The 27028-nt window shown below is 40.7% G+C and overlaps 1 protein-coding gene across 3 annotated transcripts in view; it reads left to right on the forward strand.

Moving 5' to 3' along the window:
• Positions 1–2695: 2695 nt before the first annotated feature.
• The window catches only part of cttnbp2 (cortactin binding protein 2), a 152503-nt gene continuing 128170 nt past the window's right edge, over positions 2696–27028 (forward strand). For all 3 annotated transcript variants that reach the window (XM_033038305.1, XM_033038308.1, XM_033038307.1), the window contains exons 1-2: positions 2696–2893; positions 3763–3870. In XM_033038305.1, the coding sequence (XP_032894196.1) occupies positions 2729–2893; positions 3763–3870 (273 nt within the window). In that variant the 5' untranslated portion in view covers positions 2696–2728. The remainder of the gene's footprint in view (positions 2894–3762; positions 3871–27028) is intronic.

Here is a 27028-nt window from a genome sequence, read left to right on the forward strand (position 1 = left end):
GTCTGCTGACAACAAAAAAATGAACTGGGTGTAAAGGAGGATTATATTTTGACTTTGCTTCATTGACGAATTATGTCCTTGAAATGCTCATGAAGATGCATTTGGAATGTTAAATGGTACACTGAACATATGAGATACAGACATGCACTCTCTTGGCAGCATTTTATTATCCGCACTGAACAGAGTTTTCAATCTCTTGTTTCATTTCATGATATGTTTAACAATCCGTGGGTCAACGCATATGCCCAATGCAAATTGGTGGAACAGAACCTCATATTTTGTTTGGGCAGCTTACAACCCAGCGGTAGGATTTTGGATTTTTCTAACTTCAAGTAACCCTTGCATTCCCTCTCTCTCTCTCTCTCTCTCTCCCATCTTACACCTCTGACTAGTTCTACTATCCCCCTGATTAAATATTACTGATTGTATTCCTCGTTGTCTCCTTCTCAACTAACAATGAACCATTCTACATTTCCTTATCATCATCTGCTTTGATCTGTCATTTTTACAACTTACCCTCTGCATATCCTAGATTCCCTCTCCCCTGTCTCTCAGTTTGAAGAAGAGTCTCAACCCGAAATGTTGCCCATTCCTTCTCTCCAGAGACGCTGCCTGTCCCGATGAGTTACTCCTGCGTTTTGTGTCTATCTTCTTGTGAATCTGATCCTGTTTGGTTTGAAAGATGGCTTACAGGCAATGACAGGCAATCCTTGGACTTAAAAAAATATATTTTCATGGCATGGGCACCTAAAATCCTAAAAGTCATGGGCCAGGTAGAATCCAAAGGACAAAGGACATTTATTATCACATATACCAATTCGACTTGCCAATGCAACTGAACAAATATTAAGAAATCTGTTTTTTGTTAATATATTTGAATCTAAATAAAGTGAAAACGAATTACTTCACTTTATTTGATTATATATATTATTCATAGATATTTGTGGCCCAAAGGGTAAAGTTTTTGTCAAGGTATGAATGTAAATTTGAAAAACACCTCTAATACCTGTCCCAAATTGTCAGTTAAGAAATAAATCCAATATATTTGTAACTAATTATATGACAATTAGTCCATGTCAAACTGATTATGTTTAATAATATTTCTATTCCCTAAATTGGATTACAGCTCTTTTATGTTCCGTGTAATCAGGAGATATATCTTTGCTAATTAGTAATACCAGTGATACATTTCAATGACCACTTAATTAGTCTTTGTTTTGAGTAACGAGCCTATTATTTTGCTCAGACCGGATGTAAACCTGCACCAGTGTTTGTTGCATTCTTTAGATTTGTAAATTCATTTTGTTTGCCACAATGTTGACAAAAGCAGCTATTTGTCCGTTAATTTTTTTTCCACTAACCCAAATATGTGGGAGACAGATCTATGCTATTACATTTTTTATTCTAGAGCAAATGCACGTTTTTTTTAACCTGGGTTTGAAAGTCTGCTGTCAGTCTATTAAAAAGACGATTGTCGAAGAAAAACTCTGCAATTGACCTGACGCCAATAACTCTCCTGACCTATATTTGGGCATCATATTACGATGAAGATATATAATTGCCCAGTTTAGTCAGAACAAATATTGTTTACCAGAGAAGTATTGTATGTTTTGCCTCTGATGATTTCACCATTTCCTTCCCCGTGTAATAGCGAACAATATTGTTGCATGAGCTACAAATAGCCCATGGAGAGGCAAGGACGCCAGAGGTGGTCACCATTTTTTTGTTGTTGTTTCTCTTATCTGTTTGCCAGGCAATCGATTTCCAATTTAAACACATTTAGGAAGACATGTTAGATATGTATTAATGTGTTAGAATCCCGCTGAGTTACTCCAGCTTTTTGTGTCTATCTAGATATGTATTCATATTCTTTCAATTCTGGGTAGCTTTATTATACACGAAATGTGACTAGTTATCACCATATGAGGTATAATAGTATGCACCAGCTTTGTCTTTGCAAACCTTTCTCTAATTGTGCTGCGCCGGCTCCATGTTTTCTCTGTTGCTTTATTTTGCAAGTACCAGGATCAGTTTTATAGATTTGTTACATCATCTCTCTCTGCCACCTCGCTGTGAAATGGGCTTTCAGAGTCGCTTTTATACTGACATGTCAAGAACACTACCATCAGGCAGGTCTCTGGTTTTCATCTGGAGCGCAGTAATATAATGTGCTGGGAAGTATAACTTTCGTGCCAGAGAAACGCTGTTAATAAAATTTCCTGCAGAATTCCTGCCCAGCTGCGAAGGAGTGGGCTATTAACAAAACAAAATTACAAGAGGGGCTGTTGCTGGAGGCAGTGAGGAATTAGCATAAAGCTCTATGTTCGCAGCACAATGCACAGCCCGTAATAATATGACAGGTCTTCCAAATTTTGCTTTAGATTCTGCAGTTACCAACCTAAAAGAAAAGCAGTAGAGGCGTGAAGGAGGGTCTTTCTACTTATGTCGGCCAGTTTCCCTTATCTTTCAGTCAATCGAGTGAGACTTGGTGTCCCGTAACCTGGTTCGAGTGTGCTTTGATCGGACTGGGATGGAGGGTGATTGGATGGAGGGAGGCAGGCAGGAGAGAGAGAGGGAGGGAGGGTGGGGAAGAGAGGCAGGGTGAGGGAGACGGTGGGAGGATGAAGGATGAGGGAGGAGGCGGGAGGAGGAGGGAGGAGGAGGAGTGTACCTTCAGCCCCATTCTGCGCTGGGCTGGGCTGGCTGTGCGCTGTAACTGCGCTGCTGTATGTGGCGGCGGGGCGATTCGCTGCTGCTCGCTGCCCCCTGTCTGCCTGCTCGCGTTCCCGCTCCCTCCCTCTCTTGCTCACACGGCAAAATGGCGACTGAGAGCGAGCAGCGGCCGGACAGCGGCGACCCTCCGTCCGAGGAACAAACCCCGAGCAGCTGCCAGGTAAAGCCGGCTCCCCCGACCTCCCCGAGAGACACATTGTTAACCCGAGTGAAGGGAAAGCCGCGCTTACAATGTGTGGAACGTTGTGTTGCTGCTCATCCGCTGGACACAATGTATCCATTCCCTATGGAAGTTCCTGCTACAAGCCGGGGGCTCCTTTCAGATAAAGAAGCCTTATTTCGGTCTCCTTTCAAATTTAATGTGATTTTTCTTTCTGCTTTTCATTTGCTCGTTGATTCCTTCACGCTCGTCTCCTACCGAGTGAGTGTGTTGGTGGATTTTGTTTGTGTTGGATGAAGATTTTTGGGGTTGTCTCAACCTTCAGTGCAGTTGTTGAGATTCCTGCTGTCCCCCCCCCCCCCCCCTTCATTCCAGTCCCCTTATCTCTTCAAGGTGGAAAATGCAATATTTTCGAAATTCGAAAATTAACTGCATTTTTTTGATTAAATCCACCCACACACACAGATTTTTGCGGGCCGCCACAGTTGCCGCTGAAACAAAACCCGTTGGGTTCTTTTGCTGCAGCTGAAATTCGAGCCAGTGCCTCTGCCATTTATCTTATGTCAGTTTAATAAGCTAAAGCCTGATCGCATAGAAGATTATATTTCTCCAAATAATATTTTCCTTTATATTGTACTTAAATTGATTATGATTGATAGTTCTTCAATACTTTACCGATTTAGGGCGAGGTAAAAAATGTGAAGACAGTCCATTTTAAATAATTGTATTAAATGCATTTTGGAAATATGTGTACTGAAACCAGGTTGTTTACTGGTCTTTTATTTTGAGTGTTTTATTTGTGAAAATCTATGTCCTTTCAAAATTGACATACATTTGATAATAGAGGCATATTTGTTTCTGTCTTACAGAAATCTGAATTTGACATGGACAATCTCAGTAAACCAGAACTACTGACTCTTCTCAGCATCCTTGAGGGGGAACTGGAAGCCAGAGATCTGGTGATTGAAACCTTGAGGGTAAGTAATAAATGGTTCCTTTTTTGGGTTTTAACAACTTCCCTGATGCAATTCCTCAGTAAACAGATTTAACATAGACTTTTCTCTGCAGGATAAAACAATATGATCTTGGAATTTTATAGGCGCAGATATACATACAGCGATAGGCTTAATAGTGTCAGAGATTTCCCCTCATTAATGATGTATTAATGGAATAGTTAATGGTTAATGGAACGCTGTCATCATTACACCCGGTAGCAATTCTGTTTTCTTTATGGTAGAACTTGACGTTAGGATTAAATGATGTAATGGAAGCTTTACAGCTTAGCTGTTGCTCCACACATCCAAAGTGCTGCACTAATGACACCAGTGGATAAAATCAAAGTTCAACCTGGGCTGTCGGTAAAGATGAATGATTTCACATAGTTGCACCATTTGATTAAAATTAAAATATTCCCATAAGGTTTCCTTCAAGAATTTGTGCTTCCTGAAAGCGAATGATTGCTAGAGATGAAGCTTGGCACAAATTCACTGCCCCCCCCCCAATGTTTCTGACCGTCTCTCGATTGCACTCCAACTCACTGACTCTGGACCAGTGAAACAGACTGCAGATACATTTTCTGCAAGTGATTCCCATTTAACAGAATTCCAACTTCACCCAACCATCTTTCAGCTTAATTTAGTTTTTTGATAGCCCACATTGAAAATGATTTATTTTAGATAAAGTTAAATAAATATACTTTGGTTGCTTCCATTTCCATTTGTATTATGGTTGGAATGGACCAACTCTCTCTTTTAATCGGGGACGGGTGGGGTGCAGTTCCCATTGAGCCAGTGTAGGAAGAGTGGCCTGTTTTAGCCAGGATTGGATAGCCTGTGCTTCCTTTCTTGGCAAGGTGGGATGGGCTTGAATTTTCCTGTTATCCCAGACTGTGAGCCCACTTGAAAGTGGATTAGAATGACTAGTGTGTAGGAAGGAACTGCAAATGCTGGTTTAAACTGAATATATGTACAAAAAGCTGGGGTAACTCAGCGGGACAGGCAGCATCTGTGGAGAAAAGGGATGGGTGACGTTTCGGGTCGAGACCCTTCTTCAGATTGAGAGTCAGGGGAAAGGGAACCTTCTGAAGAAGGGTTGCGACCCGAACCGTCATGCATTCCTTCTCTCCAGAGATGCTGCCTGTTACTCCAGCATTTTGTGTCTATCTTTTGGATTAGAATGATCATGGTTTATATAAAACTCTTTTTGGCAGCTGATGACACAGAAACCTCCAAATGTAAATATAAGTATTTCACCCATGTGAGATGTTTGGTGATTTGTTATGTCAGCTGAGATTCGGCAACTAAATATTTTTTATCAGGAAGCACCTTTCACCACATTGGCAGCAAAAGTAGTTAAACACTTGATAACAGCATGAGCCGAGGGAAGAAGTGGGGAGAAATGGGATGATGTTGATTTCTTCCAAGTCCAGAAAACATCAACTTAAACCCATTCCCTTGATTCCTCAGAATCGTGTAGCAGGGCTGATGATTAGGAAGGTTGCTGTGTATGAATCACCAGTGCAAAAATAATAGATTTGCCTATTTACAGTAAAGTTCCATTCCATAAAAAGCTTTTCCGGTGGAAATCCCGCATTGATATGTGAAATATTTCAATGTAGCAAGCCGGGCGAGATACTGATCTCGAGTGCTGTGTGGGAGTTTGCACATTCTCCGTGTGACTGCATCGGTTTTCCCGGGTGAACTGGCTTCCTCCCACGTCTCTAACACCACATGCTGGTTCGCAGGTTAATTGGTAACTGTAAACCGCTCCTCACGTGGGGAAAAAATGCGGCAGGCGAATCGGGAGAGTGGAGGTGCATGCAAGAGAGAACAGGTTATATGGGAATAAACTATAAAATAATTCCATGAAAATGAAATTATATGGAAGGAATGAGTCTCTAGTGAATGTTCTGACATCTGGCATGAACAGAAAGAGGATAGACACAAAATGCTGGAGTAACTCAGTGGGTCAGGCAGTATTTCTGGTGAAAAGGAGTAGGTGATGTTTCAGTTGGAGACCCTTCTTTATTGGTTGTGGGCTTGGTGAAAACGAGTATAGACCATGAAACTCACCAAGATGGCAGTGAAACTACTGCAACAACGAGGGTAGTCGTCTTGCTGAATGTCTTTGTCTGTATCACTCGTTCTCACCTTGCCCAACACCCACAGACCGTTTCTTTGATCATTGTTACTTTTTTGCTTATCATTCATTTGTTCCATATCTCTATCACCACCTATGTTTCGTTTCCATTTCCCTTGACCTTTCAGTCTGAAGAAGGGTCTTGACCCGAAACTCCTATTTCTTTTCTCCAGAGACGCTGCCTGACCCACTGAGTTACTCCAGCTTTTTACGTCTTATCTTCGGTTTAAACCTGCATCTGCAGTTCCTTCCCACACATTTTGTCTGGCATGAACTTGATAGCTGGATGTCCTCCTGTATGTTGTGAGAAAACAGGTGGCATGAGAAAGGAATCCACGCAGTTTACAAAAAACGTTTGTTTGCGCATTTCTGAATGTTCCATGACTTCATAAATATTTTTTTTTGGGATTGAAATATATAACAAACTTCAGTGAGGATATGTAGAATTGCATAATTGATTTCATACACAAAATTATATTTTTGCTTGAGGAGCGGCTGAGAGTAACCATTTAACCTGCCAACCAGCATGTGTTGGGGACGTGGGAGGAAGCCGGTTCACCCAGGGAAAACCGATGCAGTCACACGGAGAATGTGCAAACTCGCACACAGCACCTGAGATCAGTATCTCACCCAGCTTGCATGAGCTGTGATGCAGCTGCACTATCCATTTCAGTACAGTGCTGCCCTTGAGTGGCTTTCCTGAATGTAAATGTAGTTCTGCAAACGATTCTTACTTGATTCAATTTTATTTGAGTTTTAATTTAAAAAATAAAGTAAGTTACATATTGTGCCTTATTTATGTCTGATGTTTACTGAGCTCAGTTAGCTTGCTGTATTAGTTTGCTATAATCAATATACTACATGGTCCTAATTCCAAGATAAGGAAGCATGGAAGATAAATCTCTGATTCTTAAATGTTTGCTGACATTCAGTATTTACCAATCCATTGTCCACTCTTCAAAATGTAGTGACCGTTCAATATACTAAATGGAACTAAATATAGGAATTATTTGTCCAGTTGGGGTTTATATAATAAATTAACACATGTTAAAGTTGGTGTTCCACATTTCACTGAAAGTGGGACAACCAGTCCTGTTCTATTTTCATTGGTCCTTTGCAGTATTTTATGTCAACCTATTCAATACTGCTTGCAGCACTGATTTGTGTGCTAATCATTACAGAAGGGTCCAACTTGCTTTTGAACATAAGCAAAATGCTGCAGTTAAAGCAATCCCAGTGAAATGTAATTTTCTTAAAATGGCTGATTTGGAAGATTTCAATTCCAAGTGATTTCTGTGTTTAAATAGTTTTAGGTTTTGTCTTTAATTAAATTGTTTTTTTCTCTGCTGGATGTGACTAGAACTAATTTGTAACCCCCTGTAAAAGTAGTTCTCATGGTCAGTTGATAATAACATTTTTAAAATAGTTGGTCGCTACTTCACTGCACAATTTAGTTTTGGATGGGTGTATTGTGGAGGGGCTTGTTATTTAACATATTCGACAGAATAAAACCATAATATTTCCATCTTTCCAAGATTACTTTTTACATATTTTCTTTTCCGAACATTAGTCAGGCATGATTCGTGCCACAGTGTGTGATTATAGAGTTCTCAATTGTTCCAAAATAATTTAGTGTCCAAAACCTATCCTGGGTCCCCACTCTCAGACCCCACTGAGGTCTGTGTTCCTCAATGAGTGACATTTAAAGCAATAAACAAACTGATGGTAGAAAAAAAGAGACAAAGTGCTGGAGTAACTCGTGGGTCAGGCAGCATCCCTGGAGAATGGGTTAGGAGCCTTCTTCAGTCTAATCGTGGGTGGGGTGGGGATGAAGGCTGGAAGAGAGGAATGGCAGGCCAAAGTCTAGCAGATAATAGGTTGATACAGGAGAGAAGGGTTTCTTAGGTAGATGGTGGGCCTTAAAGGCCAGAGATGAAAAGACAGAAGGTGTGAGACAAAAGGATTTATGAATTGTGAAGCTAGGGGAAGGAATGAAGGGGGAGGGGAGAAATAGGAGCAAGTCTAGGTGGGGAGAGGGAGGATATGCGAGTGGGGGGGGGGGGGGGGTTGCAGGTTGGAAGAACAGGGAGGATTTTATAATTATCTAAAATTGGATAATTTAATGTTTACCATTGGATTGTAAGCTACCCAAGCAGAATGCAGGTGCAGAGGGAGATGGGATGAAAGGTGAGGATGAGGGGAACTCTATCCTTGTTCTGACAATGGGAGGGGTGAACGAGAGCAGAAATAAGAAACACCAGGGAGATGTCGGTGTGGGATCCATCTGTGACAGCAGACAAACCACTTTACTAAAGAACAAGAACATCTTGGATGCCCAAGGAATGGAAAGCCTCATCTTGGCTGTGACAGAGAAATCAAGAGTAGAGGATAATGTCCTTGCAAGAGGAAGGGGGGGGGGGGGGAAGTGTAGTCAAGGTAACTGCGGGAGTTGTTAGGATTGTAGTAGTCCGTCCCCTGTGATGGAGAGAGAAAGATCAAGAAAAGGATTAGAGGTGTCAGTGATAGTCCAAGTGAATCTGAGGGCCTGTTGAAAGTCAGTGGTAAAGTTAATGAAGTCAACGAGTTTGGTATGGGTGCAAGAGGCAGGCGTCAATGTAGCGGAGAAACAGTTGGGGAGATTGTGCCAGTGTACGTTTGGAAACTATGAATAGACACAAAATGCTGGAGTAACTCGGCGGGACAGGTAGCATATCTGGAGAGATGGAATGGGTGACATTTAGGGTTGAGACCCTTCTTCAGACTGGTCAGCCTGAAGAAGGATGTCGCCCCGAAACGTCCTCAGTCTTAAGAAGGGTCTCGACCCGAAACATCACCCATTCCTTCTTTACAGAGATGCTGGCTGTCCTGCTGAGTTACTCCAGCATTTTATGTATATCTTTGGTGAAAACCAGCATCTGCAGCTCCTTCCAACACACACGGAACCTATGGATGCTGCCTGACCCACTAAGTTCCATAATTAGTTTTTTTGATTACAATGTTTGCAGTCTCTTGTCTTTCCATATGAGAAATTTAAACCTGTTTTTCTTCAGTTACTTAATGACCACGTACCATTCTTTAGCAGCACTAAATCTAGCCTCATTCTACGCCCGTGTTTTCAAACATTTCCTTTTTGTGCTTTATATTCCCCCCCCCCCCCCCCCATCCCCAATTCTCATGACCTCTTTATCTTCCGCGACTATTACCAGGGACTCTCTCCCTAATGTCCTTATTGCTCCGATTTCTTGGCCCTCTTCCGTACGCTATCTGCAGTGAGAATTTGATCATCCTCTTTAGTTCTGTTACAACCGCATTGTCTCTGGGATCATATCCCCATGACCACATTGTCTACCAGTTCATGTGATGAACTGGGTGTTCCTGCGTACACCTCTTTTATGGATGGATCAATGATATCTTATTATTTATGTATGTGGAATCTGCCATGGTTGATGTGGAAATGAAGCAAAAGGGGTGAATGTCTTGCTTTCATGGAGATATGGAGGCAATTTACTTTAGACAACAGACATTTTATTCCAATAATCATTATTTTGATGTCTGCACATCTGTTTTATAAGAATGGCAATGTATTGTGCTGCTTATCCTGAATGCACATAATACCAAGGAATGGGTGACATTTTGGGTCGAGGCCATTCTTTCCAAAGAAGGGTCTTGACCCAAAACGTCAGCCATTCTTTCTATCCAAAGATGCTGCCTCTCCTGCTGAGTTACTCAATGAAGTGACAGTGAAACTACTCCAACAATGAGGGTAGTCGTCTTGGTCATTTTCATTGGCTGGATAACTCGTTCTCACGTAGCCCACAACCATCAATGGACCGTTTCTTTGATCATTGTTACTTTTTTGCACGTCATTCATTTGTTCTATATCTCTCTATCACCACCTATGTTTGGTTTCCATTCCCCCTGACATTCAGTCTGAAGAAGGGTCTTGATCTGAAACTCCTATTCCTTCTCTCCAGATACACTGCCTGACCCACTGAGGTACTGCAGCATTTAGTGTCTCTATCTTCAGTTTAAACCTGCATCTGCAGTTCCTTCCTACACATAATACTAAGATTGATCATGGGCATAATGCTTATGATACAAAAAAAAGAAAATACTGTAAATACTCAGCAAGTCGGCCAGCATCCGAGGAGAAAGATAATTTTTGGATTAACAGCTCGTAGTAGTCCAATCTAAGCCATAACTTAGATTAATACTTTTCAGTAATTTTGAGCATGGGCTTGTTATTTTCTGACAAGTTGCTGCTGTAACACAACAAAGAGAAACAATTTAATTCAGACCACTGTTCAGGCTGTCCCTTATCTTTTTTCCGTGTGTTTTTTTTTAGCTTAAAAGATTCACTTTGAATTGGAAAAAAAATTACAATTATTCCATTTGGTTCCTTAAAGGGGTTGATTATTGGATTGAGCAAAAGTATATTGCTGAGTGTTTTGAAAACTAATGATAATATTGGATTAGTAGATATCCTGGTATGGGAAATAATTATATATCTTTGGATGCAGCTATCTGAGTTTAATGACTTCATGATGATCGAATTGGAGAAAAAGATAACTGATCAATTGATTTGTTAATAAACTTGTCCATATTAAATTATTGCATCTTAAGATTTTATGATAGGATGTAGTTCTGTTTTCACCAAATGAATGGTTCTAATGTTTGTAAATTTAATAAATAACTGCAAATTATGAAAATGTATTTAAATGTCCTATTAAAGATTTTCTATTTGTTACATTTATTAATATGTAAGGTCACAGCACATGATCTGCAAGGCTTTTTCCTTTATCATTTTTACTCTATTTATTATCAAAATGTATCCCTTTTGATATATTTTGAGGTAACTTGTTTGAGTAAATATTTACTTGAAGGGGAGAAAAGGTGAGATTGCTGAATAGATTTTTCATTGAGATTGTCACTTGAGGTATAATGTGCACTGTCTACTAATCTCAACCTTAATTGTAGCTAGACGAGAGCATTATAAATGTTGTCATTTGATCTTTCAATGGGAATGTTGAATTATGCGCACTAACCATGCCTGCTGGGCAAAGTTTCATCAGGCATATTCAGATGAATCCATTATAAAGTCCTGGGTTGTGGAGGGCAGGGAAACAGTTAGTTGGTGGCCGAGCATTAGTCTGGGAAATTGTTGACTATTATTTACCCATCACTTTGCTGCGAGTCCGGGCCACACTTTGTATCTGTTGCCACTACAGCTGAATCATTCACAAGATTCTGTGCTGCAAATCTGCGTTGCGATAGTCCTAGACTGCAGGACAGAAACACAATCAATAATATATTCAGTTCAGTGACATTGGGTTCAAGAGGCTGCTGGGCCCAATAATATGAAATAAAATTAAAGAAACAGACACATTGAGAATTGGGTGCAGGAGTATTCGAGCCAGCACTGCCATTCAATATGATCATGGCTGATCATCTAAAATCAGTACCCGTTCCTGCTTTCCCCCCCCCCATTTCCCTCGATTCCTTTCGCCCTAAGAGCTATATCTAACTCTCTTGAAACATGTTTTCAGCAGATGTTAGGCATTGGTGGTGACTGGTGGCTGAAGGGCCTGTTCCCATTCCATATTCAATTCATAAAAATTAGTAGGAGTATTGTGTTCCGTTTTGGTCATCTTCCCTTGGAAGGATGTTGTTAAACTGGAAAGATTGCAGTGATTTGTGAAGATGTTGCATGGACTTGAGGGCCTTTTGCAATAGGAGGAGGTTGGGCAGGCTAGGACTTTATTCCTTGGATGCAGAAGGCTGAGCGGTGATCTAATATAGGTGTATAAGATCATGAGGGGAATAGATAGAGTAAATGCACAGAGTCATTTACCCAGAATAGAGGAATCAAGAACCAGGGAACATAGATGTAAGGTGGGAGGAGAAAGATTTAATAGGAAATCGGGGCAACTTTTTCACACAGGGTGGTAAGTGTACGCGACAAATTGGTAGTTGCAGTAGATAGTTTAAAAGACATTGGACAGATACCTGGATAGGAAAGGTTTAGAGGGATATGGGCCGAATGCAGACAGGTGGGACTAGTGTAGGTAGGCTGCATTGGTCGGCATGGGCAACTTGGGTTGAAGTGTCTGCTTCTGTGCGTACAATGTTTCCATATTTCAGAGGCAGTAGAGTAAGTTTTAGAAAAGAAGAGAGATTATTTCTTCCTTAGAGTCGCTGTATCAATACAAGTTACTGTTGTACACTAGACCCTACGGATCTTTTCAATGTTTGTTTTATATTGATGTGCTTATCAGTTCAGCTCTTATGTTGGATATTACCGGTGAATTAATTGTCCATTATAGTAAATTGGAGAATGCAACATTTTAAAGGTTCAAAATAAATATATCTCCTATGGCACCAATGGCTCATCCGTTAACACTCTCGATTGTGGAGCTGATGGTTGGGGGTTCAAGTCTGACACGAGCTAGGTGCAGTGTGATGTGTGTGACACCCAGCTTTCTAATCAGATGTCAAACTAAGATTGTGCTTGCTCTCTTAAGTGAATGTGATAGGCATGCTGCTTGTCTTAAAAAGAAGAGCAGGAGAATTATAGAAACATAGAAAAAAGGTGCGGGAGGAGGCCCTTTGAGCCAGCATCGCCATTCATTGTGATCATGGCAGATATTATGCCTAATATTCTTGTCAATATATATTTTTTAGTCAACCTTATGAAAAATGATCTTGTCATTATGAAGTTGTTCATTACAGGAGCTGCTGTGAAGACAATTTTCTGCAGTTTCTTGTTCTAGAACAGTGACCCTGGTACAAATGTACTTCATGCACTGTGGCATTTTTAGAAATATGGTCATAAAAGGTATTGTTTAATGCAGGCATTTTTCCTTTCTATGAGATCGTAGATACTACTAAAGAAAAACACACTTAACCATGTATTATACAGTAGGAAAATGGGAACAAGAAAGCAAATTCCTGCAATTTGTTTCAATTCATGCCAGTTCTGTATTTCCATTCATCCATCTTTGCTCTTTGCTCTCTAATGGCTTTATTAAAATTAAATCAACCTTGCCTGGGATCGCTCCAACTATGCGGACTTTACCATTGAGAGCTCGCAGTCTCGGGAGAGACCGTGGATGTCGGGAGCTCCAACGATGTAGAAAGTTTCGATCAGCCCTGACCCGACTCGTTCGGTGCGGGGCAGCTGAGATTCCCCCCTCTGATGCAGGAACTTGAATTGCCCCAATGTGTTCTATTGCTTTTTATTTGTGTGACTGACTTGGCAAATGAAATTCCTCATATGTTGCAAACACACTTGGCTAATAAAGTATTATTGTATTGCATTTGTCTTGATAGTGTCAGTTGACCCAGTTTAGGCAGCCATTCTAGAGAGGAAAATTCAATACTTCCACTCCTTTTTGGATTCTACAGCAGAATGTTTTGGCAGTGATTTTTATTTTGGTCAACTACCTCCACACCTAACCTAATCTGGTCAACACACTTCAATGTGTCCTGGAGTGCAATGTCCAAAACTGACCAAGTTTTGTACTATTAAAACACAACGTCCCATCTTGTGTGTTCCATTCACCTTGAGATAATGCCCCTTATCCATTAGCGTATTTCATTACCCATCTTTTAGTGATTTCTGTCAAAGAACTTTCAATTCTCTTTGCATTTTTACAGTTCTCTTATTATTTCCATAATGATAATATATTGAGAAAAAAATGCTGGAGTAACACATCTCTGGAGGCCTATCTGAAATGTTGCTTCTTCATGTCCTTCCAAGATACTGCCTGACCTGCTGAGTAACTCTAACATTTTGTGCTTTTTTTTTGGTAAATCAACAACTGCAAAGTGGATAATGTCATCTTATTTCAAAACACAAAGTGCTGAAGAAACTCAGCAGATCAGGCAACATCTGTGGAGAGAATGGACTAGTGACATTTTGGGTTGAGACCCTTCCTCAAACTGATCTGATGAAAGACACTGAGTCAAAACATCAATCGATCAAACTAATCAAGAATCTATCTCTCTCTGCCTTCAATATATCCACTGACTTGGCCTCCACAGACTTCTGTGACAAATAATTCCACAGATTCACCTCCCTCTGACTAAAGAAATGTCTCTTCATCTCCTTCCTAAAAGCATGTCCTTTAATTCTGAGGCTATGACCCCTAGCCCTAGGCTCTCCCACTAGTGCAAACATCCACTCTATCCTTTCACTATTCTGTATGTTTCAATGAGGTCCCCCCCCTTATTGTTCTATTCTAAACTCCAGCGAGTACAGGCCCAGTGCCAACGAAAGCTCATCATAGGTTAACCTACTCATTCCTGGGATCATTTTTGTAAACCTCCCCTGGACCCTCTCCAGAGCCAGCACATCGTTCCTCAGATATGATGCCCAAAATTGCTCACAATATTCCAAAAGCGGCCTGACCAGCACTTTGACAGAAAGCTTACATCACAGTGCAGATTTACGAGGAACCGTGGATCATAGGGTCACCTAGCATGGAAACAGGCCCTTCGGCTCAACCCATTCATGCTGACCAAAGTGCCCATCTATGCTAGTCCTCTATTTCACTAATCTGTGTACATCTCCATTGTTCCATTGAGATTCGAATGATTCCAGCAGGGATTTTTAAAGATTGGCATAAACTTTGCATGGCTTTCCGGATGTATACGATGGACCTACTTCATTATTTTGTGGCTTGGATCTTCCTGAGGCAAAACTGATGGTTCTGCACAAAGTTCAGGGCTGCCATATGACCAAGCAAGTTTTGAATTTTCCTGACTAGCGTTTGCAAGGGTTTTGCTGATCATGCCATGCCACACGACTCATCGCACAATCCAACAGTTCAGCATGAACTTCCCAAAAATTCCCAGTGCTTGTCCTGAGAATCTGTGATGATAGGGTCATATAATGTGGAAAAGAGTCTTTCAGCCCCACTAATCCATGCTGATCAAGATGCCCCATTTATGCTAATCCCACACTTCACTATTCTGCAGCACCTCTGGTCATTTCAATGGAGTGGGACCATTATAAGGGATCTAGATAATTGTTTTAAAAGCTAATTGAGTGTGTTGAAATGCCTCAATTGCCTTTTTTGTATTTTTGTGAAAAGCTCTCAAAATTTTAATGCCTTGTTTTGGAATGTTTTTGATAAGGTTTTTGAAAAGGTCGACCGTTGGCTCGCCCTCGGGCCTTGATCCCTGCAAAACTGCTTTATTGTAAGTATTTCTATGGGCAAGACCCATAGAAATGTGATGGAATCTGTCCAGAATGTTCTGCCACGTGCCGAGCTCCACCACTGCTGGGTTTTTTCAAGATATTCTTGTCAGAGGATCCATGTGGAAAAGTACAGCCTTGTGTGTGAGGTGTGATCACTAGACTTGTTGCCAGGAAATTCTGGGCCCATCTCCTATAATAACAGTGTTTTGAATTTTGAAGTAACATTTTTGGATATTTTTTTTCCCTGTTCCATGATATCTGCAACTAGTAACGAGGCAAATTGCATTGCAAATATATCATTAATTCAATGGACTTGTAGAAAATAAATAGCATATTTAAAAGAATACTTAAAGCAAGTCAGTTTGTGGGCGGTGACGTCAATCCTGCCTGGAATTTATTACGTATATTGCTCAGCTAAATGCATTATTACAAAGCCGTTTTTCATGATAGTGAATGTTCACATTTATAAGCTGCAATTTCTCTGCGTGTTTGAACTCCTGTAATAGATTGGGCGTCGTTTAACTAAAAGTTTATTTACTTGATGGTTGCCAATATGTGGCAATAAATGTCTTCTGTGTTATCCTGTTAGGGTTCAGAAGTTCAATTACTTCTGCTCATGTGTAATAGCTCGAGACATATAAAAAGTCTATTATAAAGTTACCAACGTGCTGCATGAGGGGTGGCACAGGAAAAGTAATTGTGTTGTTTAGAACCAGATTGCATAAATTGAACATTTTGGTAAGGGATACAACTATTGCCTTTTTTTTGGAAGCCATTGGATTTGATGTCTCCTGATGTTGGCTCAGTCACATGCATAATAAATTGTCGGCAAGGTTGATGTCATTCTCTACAAACATGCGTGCCTTAACATGCGTGCCTTTATATGGATGTGGCAGTTTATTTTCTACAAACACATTGCATTATTTATACATTTGCAATGCAAAGTGGCTCAAGATATGATTGAGCAGAGCAAAAATATTCAGAAAGTTTACTTCAAAACTCAAGACACGAGATTACAGCAGGTGAGCCTGGGTTACATCCAAAACTAATAAGCAAAATGTGTGCTACTGTATTGGCAAATAAATCTGCTCCTGCACAGGCATTGCCCAGGTTATGAATGCCCGACCTCTGTGTAGCCAGTTCATAAGAACAGATGTTTGTGAGACTGGTGGGATGGATTTACTGGCTGCCTCAAAGCTGCAGGGATCATCTACATTTCTGACTTGCTAGCTTTTGGGTGACGAACAGTTCTCGGGAATGGAATCATGTCATGACCTTGGTAGAACATGTGGGCTGATGAGTGGGTACAAGCAGAATCTATTCCAGAGAGGAAAAGGGCACTTTCTGTCTATTATTACTGAAGTACAATCCAGAGTGTTTAAATGTCATATGTACCGACAATGAAACTGCCTGAACATGTAATTCATATTTGCAGCGGCATAATAGGTCTACAAAGCAACACACACACACGCACACACTCACACACACACACACACACACACACACACACACACACACACACACACACACACACACACACAATCAATGTTTAAGAAGGATCTGCAGATGCTGGAAAATCGAAGATAGACAAAAGTGCTGGAGAAACTCAGCGGGTGCGGCAGTATCTATGAAGCGATTTCGGGCAACGTTTCGGTCTGAAACCCTTCTTCAGATATATCAATGGTTCTTTTGTGTCTACAGAGATACAGGCAAATGCTGTTGCAAGCAAAAAATTATTTGTTCCTTTGTCACTACACATGACTCTTGACTTTCAATAATGATAGACTAAAGTAGAAGGTAATATTTATTAAATGCAACAAAAAAAATCAATAAATTAATAACCACAATACGAGCGCAAACAAAAACCTGTAGTCCTTAGTGCAACCAAAGAGAGTCCATGGAAGTTCATAGTTGAGGATGATTGTGTGGTGTTTCAGAGCCTGTGGTTGTTTGGAAGAGGCTATACATGAACCAAGTGGTCAATTTTTTCTGGATCTTGTACCTTCTTCCTGATGGTAGGAATAAATCTGAGAGCGTGACCAGGGTGTTATAGGTCTTTGATCATATTGGCTTTGTGAGGACCGTACCTCTTTGATAGTGGGGATCGGTGGGGGTGTGGGGGGCAGTATCTGTGATGGATCGGGCAGTGTCTACCGCTCTCTGTAATCTCCTTTGATGCAAGCACAGTGAGATGCACAGAATTTGTTTCCCTGTAGCAGTCACAAGGAAGGACTTTATGGATATGTTATTCTATAACACGACGCAAATTCAGGGGTTGGCAGATTTGCAGGAGTTTTATTTTATTATTTATTAATAGAAAAGCTTGCTACTAATATGTAAAACCATCTTTGTATGATCATGTCTCTAATACGTTAATGAATAGATTTGGTGCAACAGTATCAGAAAATGATGTGGACCATAGATAGGATAATATACATTGGCGCAATTATCTATTTTAATATTTAAAATCCTGACTTGGGTGTTCAGGTTTCTGGCAGAAAACAGACTTTTCACAGGGAGACAGGGAAAATTTATCCTGTGGGTAGCTTGCATAGCGGTGGATTACAAATAAATTAATCAAATAAGTATTATTCGAATAAAAGATTGCAATCATAATGTAGCAATGTTACAAAATTTTGAGATTTTAAAAATCAAGTCTTTAATTTATCCCATCAGATAAAGCATAAAAAGAAGTTTAATTTGACACCTAATTTACTTTCATATCTTCAGTGTTAAAAAAGTTATGGCCAGTTTCATACTCAGAAATTTGGCATCTTGTTCCCTATTGCTTTTTCATTGACTTAACACAAAAGCTGTGATCGAGGACATTTAAAAGCCCATAACTTTCTTAAAATTTAAGAGAACTGAAATAAATTTTCAGTTATTATAGATTGAAGCATTCTGAAACAAATATGAAACAATCTTACTTAGATGACTTGAAATTAAAGCATATAATTAGTTAGTTACCGAATTGTAGCTAATTACAAAATTCAATTACTAGATCTAAACATCTATCCATTTCTTAAGAATAGATTAACATTTTTAAATAGCCTAAGTGTCCAAATAACATTCACACAAGAATTCTGAATATAACATAATTTTTAAATCTCATTGTCATGGGTTTATAGGCCAAATGGAAGGAATTTAATGTTTAATACCTGTAAATTAATGGTCATTTAAATCAGCTTGCCTGTGGGATTTTCTGGAACGGGACCATTTGGAACGTTGAGGTTGCGGTGATTTTAGTTCCCATATCGGCAGCAAATACACTGCCGGTTCTTCGGGGAAAAAATCACCATTTCGCAACTTAAAATGTGAATTAAAGGCATCTTAAGAAACACTTTTATACATAAAAATAAACTACTTTCTTTTACCTGTCCCCTACATAAAATCCGGCCCCGTTGTCGGCATTGACGGCTTCAGAAGCTGATTTTAAAATCACTCCAGCGATTAACTTGTCGGGCGAATTTAAAAAAAAAAACACACAGAACGGCCGTCGGAACGATTCTTTAGCAACATCTTGCACTCCAACAAATATAATCCAGGACCAAGTCGGAAAAAAACGCGTTTTAACCCCGCCCCCCCCCCCCCCCCCCTGAAACGCGCCAAAATCGCACACACGGCCAGTGGCAGAATTGCAGAGCCGCTGAAGGTAAGTATTGTAACATACCTACATAATGATAATATTGGTTTTAACATGTATGATTTACAGCTGTGTATTCCCAATTGTATAGGTGTCAAAATAGCCGACAGCATTAGGAAGATAAAAAGAACAAACGTCAGTCCAGGCAACTGTGTAGCCAGAAGTTGTTTACTGGTTTTATAACATTAGAGCAATGTCCAGAACAAGGAAATTCTGCTATTGCTAAAAAATGTAGTGTCCCAGATGAAGAGCTTTACACTATTTGGGATAGACTGACTGTCAGACTGACTGATCTAACTTTCCTCCTGATTACATTTTATCTTTGTATGCTTCGTTGTCAGCTTCTCCGAGCTAACAATGATCTATTCAACATTTTCCTTGAACTTCGTCCCCCTTTGATGCCTCGTTTTCACACCAGACCCTTCCATATCTCTGTGCCTCCCTCTCCCCTGATTCTCAGTCTGAAGAAGGGTGTCGGCCCGAAACGCCACCCCTTCCCTCTATCCAGCGATGCTGCCTGTCCTGCTGAGTTACTCCAGCATTCAGTGTAAACCAGCATCTGCAGTTCCTTGGGTTACAATTTAATTGATCACAAAGAGACTTTGTTCCTTTTAGTTGTGACCGATTGTTGCCATCTTGCTGGTAACGGTATTTTTCCTCATATAAACTTCACTAAAAAAAGAATTGTTTGGAATATCATTGAGATCGTTTGAAGTGTTGCTCACAACAAGTCATAAGATCTGATCTTTACTAATCGGGCATTATTTGACACATACGGTCAGAAAATAATCTGCATCATGAAATGCCTGAATGTCTGAAGAAGGGTTTCGACCTGAAACGTTGCCTATTTCCTTCGCTCCATAGATGCTGCCTCACCCGCTGAGTTTCTCCAGCATTTTTGTCTACCTTCGATTTTCCAGAATCTGCAGTTCCTTCTTAAACAACTGCATCATGAAATGCTTTGTTTTAGGACAGCTATAATATTGGATCTAACTGGAAATTAGTGAATACGCAATTGGGAATACACAGCTGTAAAGTGGGAATATATAAACACAGCATGATGAGATTTGCAGGAAATAAATAATGCAACAAGAATAGACCAGCTGTCTCTTCCCCTTCCTCAGCCCTCGGGCTGTCTCCTCCCATCCCCCAGCCCTCGGTGTCCTCCTCCTCCTTTTTCCTTCCTTCTCCCCGCCACCCCCTATCAGTCTGAAGAAGGGTTTCGGCCCGAAACGTTGCCGATTTCCTTCGCTCCATAGATGCTGCTGCACCCGCTGAGTTTCTCCAGCATTTTTGTGTACCTTAGACCAGCTGGAAAGCAGGATTAAATGCAGTGGAAATTGGGATGCTGGAAATAAAAGAGAACATATATCACTAGCATCAAGGAGGGGTTGTGTCCTGAGATTTCAGTTTGCACAGAAGAATAAGTGTGGCAGAAAAAAAAATATTTGTGACGGTGTTTTTCCAGTGATCAGTTCTGGTTGCTGCGATACTTAATCAGAAAGCTTTGCATTCGACAATTATGTTGGCACATCACTACCTATTATAAACCTTTACAATAGATTGTATCAGATTCTGATGCCATTCCTAAGAACAATGGTGTATATTTACATGACTCATTTAACATGAATTCACACCCCAGCTGGTGTTATTAAAGTGGATGGCAACCCAGAGAACTGATTCAATGCAATTGAAGCAAATGAGGTCTATAAGATTCATGAAGCAAGTAGAGACTTAATGAAAGGTATTCAAGGATTTACTGATATGACCAAGCTATGTGATGAATGATCGGGATGATGCAAAGTGAACTTGCATCAGGAGGTAAACCTCACAACAGAAATGTGTCGATGAAAATAAATTGCATCAGGCAATAGATAAATTTATAAATGAATGATGGGTGTTTTGGAACATAGGAACAGGAATGGCTTTATACCAACGATAGACACAAAATGCTGGAGTAAATCAGCGGGTCAGGTAGCATCTCCAGAGAAAAAGGATATGTGATGTTTTGAGATCCATTGTTCAATGAACACTTTGTTGACCCGTGACCTGAATCTCTAACCTCACTTTCGCCTCATTCAATCGGGTCAAGCATAAATTTCCAACACTCTTTTAAAATGGATTTCATTGAATGACTTTTGCAAGTCCATATAGATAATGTATCAATTTTCTTGTTCACTGGTTTAATGCTTTTACAAAACACTCAGTCGGGTTTGTCAGCCATAACCGTTTTACCGACGGCTCATGCCATCAGATGATGCTCGGATGAAAATATTCAATATTTTCAATTTCTTTATAATCATTGACTGTTAGGTTCCCCCTCAACAGATATGAGGTCAACGGATCCTCTATTTTACAGGGTTCTCCTTCATATCTTTCTTAAGCAGCTGAATTGTGTGCAGTTTTTTTTTTCCAATGTGAAAACTATTCCTAAATCTTGCAAACATTAAAAGATTACGGTTAGAGCTTCTTGCCCATTTCATTTTAAAGTTCTGAGATGCAAACATTTTATCCCTTGGGTTTGGTACATTTTGGACTCGTTATATTCAAATACATTGACTTGTTTGGCGTTAATTTTTTTGCATTCCAGTCGCTAGCTCAATATTAGATTGAAGATAGACACAAAATGCTGGAGTAACTCAGTGGGACAGGCAGCATCCCCGGAGAGAAGGAATGGGTGACGTTTCGGGTCGAGACCCTTCTTCAGACTGAAAGTCACGGGAAAGGGAAACGAGAGATACAGACAATGATAAAGAGAGATATAAAACAAATGAATTAAAGATATGCAAAAAAGTAACCATGATAAAGGAAAAAGGAAATATTATGTTCTAGTACTTGCATCTACTTCCGAGCTGAAGTTTAGAATGGCAGTCAATGCAACAGTGTCCCATTTCAATCCACAGTCTTTGACCATTGGCCATGCTACCACATCCATGATTGATTTTATTTGACTGGAGAACGATACAAATCAGTAATAACAGGGATGAATGAATGCAGAAGGGTGTGTGTGGGCCGAGGTTCAAGCATGTTGGCTATGGAGAGTAGGATGCTGGCAACTTCAGCACGTACTAGAAACTCAATCTTGCAGATAAGAACAGCAGTGATGGATAGGGTGGCTGATTTGAAGTTCAAGCCAGATCCAAAAAAAAGCAAAGATCATTAACATCATCAGACTAGTTCATTGTATAACTGTGCTGGAACAATAGATGGAGTTGATGTCGTTTCTGGTGTTGAGGGGCATATCTTTGTTATTCCCAAAGCCACTGTATAGAGAGATACGAATAAGTAGACCTGACAGTCGCCTGCATTAGTCAGATGAAGCCAAACCTACAAACGGTGTCACTAGATGCACCATTGAGATAAGGAGTCCATGATTGTAAATAAGATCATAACTTTGGCTTTCAAAAGAAAGACCCTTGTGAAAACAAATGTGTTACTGGATTATATGGACCAAAAGATTTATCAACAATAGTGTTGATGATACTTTTTTTTTTTAAAGAAGTAATTTTTTTCACTTCTCTGGTTGGAATTTGATATTTAACGACACATTTTGGCTATTTTCTTGTTACCTATTGTATATTGAAATTTGAAAATCAGACATTCGAAAAGTTACAATTAATATAACTTTTCAAATGATCAATAAAAGAAAGTTTACAATGAATGAAATTAGATAACTTTATTTTACTTCATACTTTAAATTTGTTTCTATTAGTTTAAAATATTATCACTTACCTGCCCTGAATACCAGCCGCATGATCTCCAGTTTGTTTCTTCATTTAAATGGAAAGACAGGAAGTTGGAAATAAGGTATTTTATGTGGTTTATAACTTTGACCTGTATTGTATTATGGCATTAAGTTTCACGCTCAAATATTTTGAAATGGTCAAAGAAAGAAGCAACTCTTTGTGTAGGAAGGAACTGCTGATGCTGGTTAACACCAAAGATAGACTCAAAAAGCTGGAGTAACTCAGCGGGACAGGCAGCATCTCTGGATGGAAGGAATGGGTGACGTTTTGGGTTGAGACCCTTCTTTAGACAGTTGGAAATAAATTGGCCCATGCACTACAATTGACCAGCAGCTCCCACAGAACTGCTGAATAAATATCACTATGCATCATTAAGAAACGATCCCTGTTAATGCCAATAACATTTCTCTGGTTCAAAGCAAATAGAAATAAAATGATTACAGAAATGTCTACATGGTCTGTGGAAAGGTCATTAACTAACTTTTAAAAAGACGCACAGTGCTGGAGCAACTCGGAGTCGGGCAGCATCTCTGGAGAACATAGCTAGACGAAGATTTAATTCTGAAGAAGGGTCCCGACCCCAAGCTTTGTCTCAGCTTTGTCTGAAATTTCTTCCAGCTTTTTCCCCTGCTACAATCAGTCTGAAGAAGGGCCCTGAGCCAAATTGTTACGTATCCATATTCTCCAGAGATGCAGCCTGACCCATTGAGTAACTCCATCACTCTGTGTCTTTTTTTGTAAACCAGCATCTGCATTTTACTTGTGTTAATATTAAATACCTTTAATTCCTTTATTACCTCTTCAGTGCCTCCTTTTGCTCTGGTATTTTATTTATTCACATGTTTAATAATGTTTTATTATTATGTTTCTAACTGTCACTATGTCATGTTGTCACTTGCGGGCAGAGCACCAAGGCAAATTCCTTGTATGTGAATACTTGGCCAATAAACATATTCATTCATTCATTCATTCATTCATTCATTTCCATAAGAATATTTTAATTGTATCTGAGGATCCCATAATGAAAACCAAGCATGGACTCCAGAGATGTGCACCATAGAATCTTGGTATACCATTTAAATCCTTGTTGGGATTGATCGATATTCATTTCATTTAATCTGTGGTCCCAGAGATTGACATTAAAATTATCCAATACTGACTGTATCGATTAAGAATAAGCATTCCTTTCCTGATTTCCAGAACCACAAAACGTAAATGGTTCAAACAAGCAATACAATTCATACATTCTTGGAGCAGAATCAGGTCATTCGGCCCATCAAGACCACTGCCATTCAATCATGGCTGATATATCTTTCCCTTTCAACTCCATTTTCCTGCCTTCTCGCCATAACCCCTGGACACCCTTAGAAATCATGAATCTGTCAATCTCCGCCTTAAAAACAACCATTGAATTGGACTCCACAGCCATCTGCGGCAATGAATCCCACAGATTCACCACCCTGTGACTAAAGAGATTCCTCCTCATCTCCTTTCTAAAGATACGTCCTTTTATTCTGAGCCAATGGTCTCTGGTCCTAGACTCTCCCACTAGTGGAAACATCCTCAACACATTCAGTCAATACAAGCCTTTCACTATTTGTGAAGTTTCAATGACGTCCCGTCCCCCCCTCCCACACCCATCCTTCTAAGCTCGAGCAGTGCCATCAACCGCTTATCATGTTAACCCAATCAGAGTTTAGTTTGAGCCTCACTGAGGTTCAAATGACAATAAATATTGTATTGTATTGTATCATTCTCAGAAATCTTCTCTGGAACCTCTACAGCCCATCCTTCTCAGATATGGGGTCCAAAACTACTTACGATACTACAAATGCAGTCCGACCAGTGCCTTATAAAAGCCTCAGCATTACATCCCTAGTTAGTCCTCTCAAAATAAATGCTTTTGCCTTCCTTACTACTGATTCGACTTGCAAATTACCTTTTTGGGAATCCTGCACCAGCACTCCCAAGTCCCTTTTCACCTCTGATTTCTGGATTCTCTCCCCATTTGAAAAATGGTCTACGCCCAAAAATATGACTTCACACTTTGCTACACTGTATTCCATCTGCCACTTCTCTGCCCTCTCTCCCAACCTGTACAAGTCCTTCAACAGAGTCCCTGCTTTCACTACACTACCTGCTCTTCCACCTATCTTCGTATCATCTGCAAACTTGTCCATAACACATTCAATTCCCTTATCCAAATCATTGATATACAATGTGAAGAGTAGCGGCCCCAGCACCGAACCCTGCGGAACTCCGCTAGTCACTGGCAGCCAACCAGAAAAAGCCTCCTTTATTGCCACTCTAGCATCCAGCCAACCTGCTATACATGCTAGTATCTGCCCTGTGCTACCATGGGCTCCCAACTTCTTTAGCAGTCTCACGTGTGGCACCTTATCAAAGGCTTTCTGAAAATCCAGGTAATAATAAATAATAATAATACATTTTAATTGGGGGCGCCTTTCAAAGTCTCAAGGACACCTTACAGAAAATTAACAAGAGAGAAAAAACATATAATCGGAGTAAAATAAATAATAAGGACATCACCAATACACAAATTAAAGACAGAATTCGCTCCAAAGACAAAAAATCAAAAACACAATGTGAAGAGAGAGCAGCGGCAGCTAAAGCGCGCCAGTGTCCACTCTCCCTTCCGACAGCCATCTTGGACACAAACTAACATATTCACTTACACACAAAAAAAATCATCCCCCCACAATGGTTACCACTGTGGGGGAAGGCACAATGTCCAGTCCCCATCCCCAGTTCTCCCAAAGTCAGGCCTATTGAGGCCTCCGCTATTGCCTCTACGGAGGCCCGATGTTCCTGGCCGTTCTGGCCGGGTGCTGTTGCCCCGGCGTCGGGAGAGTCCTTTCAGCGGCTGGGCCTCCTGGAACGGCCGCTTCCTAACTGGGGACCGCGGCTTCCGAAGCCGACAAGGCCGCGCCGGTTTTGAGCTCCCAGGCTCCCGATGTTAAAGTCGACGCCGCCCGCTCCGCTCCGCAGACCCGCAGCCCGGAGGTGTTGATCTCGGCGGTCACAGCTCACCAGAGCTCCAGCGCGGCGACCCAGGCAAGGCATCGCCCGCTCCGCTCCGCGATAGCGCTCCAGCGCTGTGCCGCCACCGAAGCTGAAGGTGCTGGGCGGTCCCCGCCAGGAAACGCGCTCCACGCCTGCTGGTAGGCCACGAGGACGGGTCGACGGGGCAGCCCGGAGAAAAAGCTGCCTCCGACCAGGTAGGGACCTAGAAATATTATTACCCCCTACCCCCCACATTAAAAACACTATCACTCCCACAAACAGGGCACAGGACTAACTAAAACTGCAAAAAAAAAGTGAATTAAACGGACGGCTGCTGGTTAGCCGTTCCCCAAGATGGCTCCTCCCACTCATCATCTGACTCCTTTGTCTATCCTGCTATTTACTTCCTCGAATTCCAACAAGTTTGTCAGGCAAGATCTCCCTTTCACAAAACCATGCTGACTTTGACTTATTTCATTGTGTGCTTCTAAGTACTTAATCCTAGTCCTTTATAGTGGACTCTAAAATCTTACCAGCCACTGAAGTCAGGCTAGCCAGCCTACACTTTCCACTCTTCTGCTTCGCTCCCGTCATGAACAACAAAATAATATTTGTAAGTTTCCAATCACCTGGAACCACTCCTGAATAGTGATTCTTGAAAGATCACAACTAATGCCTCCACAATCTTTAAAGCCACCTCTTTCAGAACCCTGGGGTGCAGTCCATCCGACCCAAGGTGACTTATCCAACTTCAGTCCTTTCCACTTCCCTAGCACCTTCTCCTTAGTAATAGCCACTCCACTAAATTCCACTCCCTGACTCTTGAAATACAGGCACGTTGCAGCCTACCACTGTATAGATTGATGCATAAAACGTATTCAATTAATCTGCCGTCTACTTTATTACCCACTTTCACCTATCCTGCATCATTTTCCAATGGTCCAATGTCCACTCTTGCCTCTTTCTTACTCTTTATGTATTGAAAGAAACCTTTGCTATCCACGTTTATATTATTGGCTAGTTTACTTTCATTTTTCATATTTGCAACCCGTATTGCCCTTTTAATTATCTTCTGTTGATTTTTAAAAGCCTTCCAATACTCCAGCTTCCCACTAATCTCTGCAATGTTCCATGCCTCTTCCAGTTTTATGCTGTCTTTGACTTTCTTTGTCAGCCACAGTCGCCTCATTCTCCCATTAGAATCTTTCTTCCTCTTTGGAATGAAGAGATCTGTGTCTTCCGAATTGTTCCCTGAAATTCCTGCCATTGCTGTTGCATCGCCATTCCTGCTATGGTCCATTTCCAATCAACTTTAGCCAGCCTCTCTCTCATGCCTCTGTAGTTACCTTTACTCAACAGTAATATGGGCACATCCAATTTCA

Source organism: Amblyraja radiata, chromosome 19, assembly GCF_010909765.2.
Source record: "Amblyraja radiata isolate CabotCenter1 chromosome 19, sAmbRad1.1.pri, whole genome shotgun sequence".
Taxonomy (NCBI): Eukaryota; Metazoa; Chordata; class Chondrichthyes; order Rajiformes; family Rajidae; genus Amblyraja; species Amblyraja radiata.